The sequence below is a fragment of the Acyrthosiphon pisum genome, chromosome A1, assembly GCF_005508785.2.
Source record: "Acyrthosiphon pisum isolate AL4f chromosome A1, pea_aphid_22Mar2018_4r6ur, whole genome shotgun sequence".
NCBI classification, from domain to species: domain Eukaryota; kingdom Metazoa; phylum Arthropoda; class Insecta; order Hemiptera; family Aphididae; genus Acyrthosiphon; species Acyrthosiphon pisum.
The window spans coordinates 4,961,143-4,967,269 of NC_042494.1; the positions used below are offsets into that span (position 1 = coordinate 4,961,143).

At 26.2% G+C, this 6,127-nt stretch overlaps 1 protein-coding gene across 2 annotated transcripts in view; it reads right to left on the reverse strand.

The window, feature by feature from the left end:
• LOC100571353 (modular serine protease) overlaps positions 1–5,883 on the reverse strand; it is an 18,121-nt gene extending 12,238 nt beyond the window's left edge. Inside the window, exons 1-7 of one of the 2 annotated variants that reach the window (XM_016803078.2) lie at positions 5,604–5,883; positions 4,376–4,421; positions 3,504–3,649; positions 2,631–2,801; positions 2,426–2,562; positions 2,165–2,332; positions 1,358–1,517 (exon numbers count right to left, since the gene is read on the reverse strand). In XM_016803078.2, the coding sequence (XP_016658567.1) occupies positions 1,358–1,517; positions 2,165–2,332; positions 2,426–2,562; positions 2,631–2,801; positions 3,504–3,649; positions 4,376–4,421; positions 5,604–5,718 (943 nt within the window). In that variant the 5' untranslated portion in view covers positions 5,719–5,883. Of the gene's footprint in view, positions 1–1,357; positions 1,518–2,164; positions 2,333–2,425; positions 2,563–2,630; positions 2,802–3,503; positions 3,650–4,371; positions 4,422–5,603 lie in introns of both variants that reach the window. The other variant, XM_029486539.1, reaches the window with a different exon arrangement.
• Positions 5,884–6,127: the final 244 nt, after the last annotated feature.

Here is a 6,127-nt window from a genome sequence, read left to right on the forward strand (position 1 = left end):
TAAGGTTAGTAACTAAAGCCCCCTGGCACGTTTCAAACTCTACCTTACACAACGATCTAAAAATAATAACTACCACCGAACTAGCCAAAACAATGTATAAACGTTTCCACCAAAATTTAAACACGCATAACAATACATTAATATCAAACATGTCCTCCCTTACCCTCCCAAAAAACCCGCCACGCAGACTAAAGCGTAAATGGTGTAGAGACCTATTAAATTAGCAAAAGAGGTGTTACCACTGGGTTTCTTCCTCAACACGATATTCATGTCACTTTATTCTGATTTTTATCTAATTTGCTTATTGTAATTATTGTGTACAGATTGTAAATTGTCTTTCTTAATAAAAAAAAAGAAAAAAAAAACTTTAAATACTTAAAGAATCACCATTTCAAATATTTTGTGAAATAATCCAACAGAATTTGCTCTTCTTGTAACTATCAGAATTGAATAACGTATGGTATAAACTATTTATAGTTTATGATTTGTCTGATACATTTTTAGAAATATATTTTATGAATTACTAAACATTAACAATAGGTAGAAGAGTTTATTTCTGCAAAAAACATAGGATTTGCGAAAGTACCTTTTATCCTAAAATTATCGATGATTTTTCAGTTAATGTATGAAATATAAACCATTTACGAGAAACCTTGTATTAAATTTAGGAATTTAAAAGTCATAGCTATGAAAATTGAAAATTTTATACATTTTTAAATATAAAATAGTTAGCAAATATTTGGTATTTTGATCATTTTTGTCAAATTACTAATACTAAGGCTTAATTAATGTTTATAAAAAAAATAATGTGACTTTAAACTTTTGATATTTTTAGGTAAATGAGAAACTTTGTGTTACGTTTTAAAGTTTTTGACCTATTCAATAAAATATATGCATCGGTATTTATAGAAACAAAAGTATTTAAATATATAGGTACTTATAAATAGCTCAAAAACATTATAATTTGAAATTAATGTTATCATAATATTACACAGATAATGCAGATATAAAAATTTGGTGAAAATCTCATGTACGATGTACCTATCAATAGTTATTCATTTTTAAGTTAGTCAACAAAAAAAAAGGATATATAATATATAAATAAAGATTTTCAACAACTGGTTTTGTATATAAATTCCTGAATTCTATAATAATTTTTAATTTTTAATTATTAAAAAAAGTGCTAAATTATTTTGCTTTTGACCTCCGAAGTACCAACTAGATCCAATCTTCATTTAAAAACCTCTATTATAGTAAAAAAAATCAAAGCATTTAAATTGCTCCAAAATGTGTTGACAAAAAATACACAAATCAATTTAAAATCAATACTTTCATTCTTAATCTAAATTTGTATTACCTAATATTTTAGAACCAGCGCAAAACTTATCATAAGTCACATATACATCAAATCCACTATACAAATACATTTCTCGACAAGTACTAGTGTTGATGTAAGGTAAAAATTGTTCTAATAACACACTTTGTATGCCATTTTTCATTTGTCCCCAAACAACAATCTGTAAAAGTATGAAACAGTTGTAAACAATATAAAAATGGTATAATATTAATATCGAGTTCAATTTTATCAGTTGCTTAAAGTCTTATTAATCAAAGTTTTAAATTTGGAAATAAATCAAATATTAAATAACATTAATGTTTAGTGTTTTTACGAAGGCATTTTTAGTCTGGTTGCCAGTGGAAGACCTTCCTAGCACTTACAATGACAACAAAGGTACCTACTAAATGAACTAATACGACGTTTAAGGGATGTGCAGAGATGTACAGGGATGTGCAAATATTGTTAAAATTACGAATGATGAATTATTATATTGCAGAGTTCAATCTGAAAATATTTTTTAATTAGTTTTTCGTTTAGTACGTTCTTCAAATGAACTTAAAAGGGGGCAGGGTCTAACACATACAACTCTTCCATTTTGTTCAAAATTTGCCGGGTGAATTGTATGTTTTAGTCGTTTTAGATCTTAATTTGTAACTAAATATAGGTTGAACTTCCCAAAACTTTCACAAACGTTAACTTTTTTTTCTAACATTTACTTCCCACCACTTAGTACAAATTTCCTCTTTGCAGCCCATAAACATTTCAAATTATATTTTATGTGTTTAATAAAATTATCAACGATAGGCTATAGCACAGAAAATTTACCTTTCCTTGAGCTCCATTTACTACATTGTATTCACTTTTCCAATCGACGCAAACAGGTGTAACGCCATTACCAAACGAAACTTTGTGTGCTAACACAATGACAGCTATATCATTAGCATGTTTGTTAATCATTCCCCAATAACCATCAGAATGGTAAATCGTTTTAACCTTTATAATTGTTTGAATTTATATTATACATATATATATATTATGAATTATCGATAGATTTGAATATTTAATTTAATATTATTAATTACTTACATTTATTATTTGAGTAAGGTTATTGTTAATAACAGTAAAATTTCTATCATATTTTCCAACAGAAACTTTAATTAGACCATCTTTTATTGATATTTTTTTAGATCTCATCGTATCATACTGTCCAAAACAATGAGCCGCTAAAAACAATATTTTATTAATTCGCATTCCTTCTTACATACATTAAGTAGGTATACAAGTATTTTACCTGAAATTACTAAATTTGGTGCAATGATTGATCCTCCACATATCAAGTTATAATAGGAATCTGTTTTATTTAATCCATATATTCCAACGTACCAAGGTGTTGTTTCAGCTGTTGCTTTATTCATACCTTTTCCGATTATTCCTTGATTTTTTGCATTTACTCTACCGCAATCTTAAAGAATATTAGATGTAATATAATTAGAAGCTCTATTTTAAGATTAATATGCGTAACTCTGGCATCTATTAATTATTATTTATTACACAAACATATAAATATATTAAATGCAGTCGTGTTAAGAATACTTTTAAAATGTACTTGAGTAAATACTCAAATACATTTTTTTTTTTTACTTAATTGTATAGTATTTCAAATACTACTCAAATACTCTGAAAACGTATTTGGAATACTTTTCAAATACTTTTGGTTTTTAAAGTGGGTTTCTAACTATCGTAATATAAACACATAGGTAGTAGGTTATCTAATATAGTTAGATAATAATTTAAAGGGAATATTGTTATTCAATAACTATTTTCACAAATCTGGTTTTCACAAACCCCCAGGCTTCAATTAACACAGAAATACAGAATACTAAATAAAACTATTATTCTATTATTGTAGTTGACAAAAATATTTTTCCACCCAATTATTTGGAATAGAAATAAAATGTTCGATATAAAAGACCAAAGTATTCAATACCAAAAAGTATTTAATACAAAAAATGTATTTAAAATACTATTCAAAATATTTCATGCTGAAAGCATTTAAAAAGTTATTCAATACTTAAAAAAGTATTTGAATAATACTTTTACTCAAATACTTTTACTTAAATACTTTACAGGACTGATTAAATGTGATAAGGCTATTATTTTTTACCCATGGTGATATCGATTTCATACTCGTATCGATCGCACGACGCTTTGGTCTCGTCTGCACCATCTGAACAATCCTTACGGCCATCACAAACCCTCGACGATTCGATACATACTCCATTTGGACATTTAAATTCATCTTCGGCGTTTCTACAATTGTATACAATTATGCAACAAGTTAGGTATTATTTATTTTAATATTAATTATATCATTTTATTATGCATACAAATATTAAATCTAATCGAATTTTAAAAGGGCTGATATATATATATATATATATATATATATATATATAAATTACAATTACAGACTAGACAGTGGACAAAATGTTTTTATAGAGAGATAAGTATATAGTGAGTTAGAAACCTATTTACCTATATAATATTAAAATGTTTACATGTATAATTTAATACAAATAATATAAAATAGTTTCATGATTATAATAAACAGTTTAATTGCAGAACATAATAAAATATGTTATAATATAACAATATTAATATGGCAAATTATGGGATGTCTTGTGCGTATTCAAAAGGTTAATAAAAAATAATAAATAAGAGAATAGTAGGTAAAATTAGTTTTTTACATAATGAAAAAATAAAAACAGAAGTAGTTTTGAACGTCCTAACCTTTCTGTGGCTTCATCACATATTTGTTTGTTTATATGAGTATAGTACATAACACAGTGGGAAAATTGTGATGTCATAAGATTTGTAGTCAGTACATAATATTAATAATACCTAGTATTAAGTATAGCTCGTATATTGTTCTAAGGTACTTATTAAAACTTTGGGCTCCAAGCCCCTAAGCCCACAACCACCGCTATTTTCACCACTTATAATAATATAATATGTATTTATACAACAATTACCAACATTGAGCAAGAACCGTCATATTTTCTGTCACACAAAATTTCGGGTCCTGAAACAATGAATTAGTATAATATATTAAATACGTAAACAATGTTTAGTGGATTATTATTATATATTTTGTCATCTAATGTATCGTGCATTCCTGAGTGATATGTGTTGCAGCAGTATTTCAATTAATAATAGTGTGGGGGCAATAAAAGTTTTAAAAAGCCAATAAAATGAAACCGCAAGTAAGGTTTTACTCGCAAGCATTTTACCACTTACAATTTTTCTCTCAATACAAACGATATCTTATATTATTTTTAATTATATATATATTATCGAAATACCAAATTAACTTATAACGGTTTAGTTTGTAGTGATCGGCAAATATTAGGGAGTGTTTTTCAGAATTTTTATTTTGTCATTTGATAATTATTAGTAAATACTTGCATATACATTTTATGCAAATACCAAATAATCAAAGCTTTACGTTTAAACTTCATAACTATTAATAAGTATTCATTTTTTTATGACAAGTATTTTCCAGTTACTAGTTCTCAGACTCCCCACCTCTCAAGTCTTTAGAAGTCACTTAATTTGATGAGCCTTTGATGTGTATAACATTTTGTTTCAAATAAAAAGACAATGTTGTATATCCATTAAAAAAATGTATCTCTAAGCTTTAATTTAATAAATCAACTAAAAATGAAAATGTCATTATTGGGTAGCTTTTTTCTTCACTACGCCTATACATAAATGAATCTACAATTTTTTATTATTTCAAATTATGGCGTACTAATTATTAATTATGTCATACGAAGTGATTGTATGCATTACTTTTTATAACAAAAGTGCAGCATTTAATAAAAGAATGATCGAAATTATATTTTGTTATGTTATTATATTATATTATATTTATTGTTATATTATTTCGACTAAATTAAATTTTAGAAAATGAAAAACTGTAGGTATTTGTATTTATATTTTTCGGTTTGAAATTAAATTTTGTTTTAACAGTAAAATTATATGGCAAATTATTGTTTTAGAAAAATGTCTGGTGATATATTATTATATCGTAATATCGTATTCAAAAGTCTTCAATGTAGATGATTTTTTTTTATGTATAGACTATAGCGTATTTAATATTTAATTATAATAGACACTGTACTAAGTACTAACATAATATCATTAAATTATTAAAACGTGATTTACTATTTATTATTATATTGTTAACAGTGATATTACGTACCGAAACATAAAAATGAGTACATTAACCAGGTATACGTCAACTTCATTGTCAATGGCCAGCGGTGATTAAAGCAAATATATGAAAAATATAAACCTAACCACAAATGTTTATACATTAATTATATCAAATGAACATCGCTGTCATCACTATACACTAAACAATATTTTATTGTACATTTTCTAACATGTAGTTAGAGCAAAACATTCTATATTAAACACTGAAAATATCTGCAGTCATTTCATAATGTTTACTACAGCACTACAGTTCTATACAGATAATATCGGGTCTTCGCGAAATCAAAACCACTATATCGCATGGATGCTGATAATATGTAGTCGGATTGTTATTATGTATATTTTACTATATGAGGCCACGTCATGACCGAAGGTCATGCTACGCAGTTAGGCGGCAATGAAAAAATTACGAGTTACTAACTTGTTTTAAAATTGATTTTTAGATCCTACCACTACGTCAAATATCTACACCTAATGTTTTTTCAACGTACTTACCTAACGTAAATAATT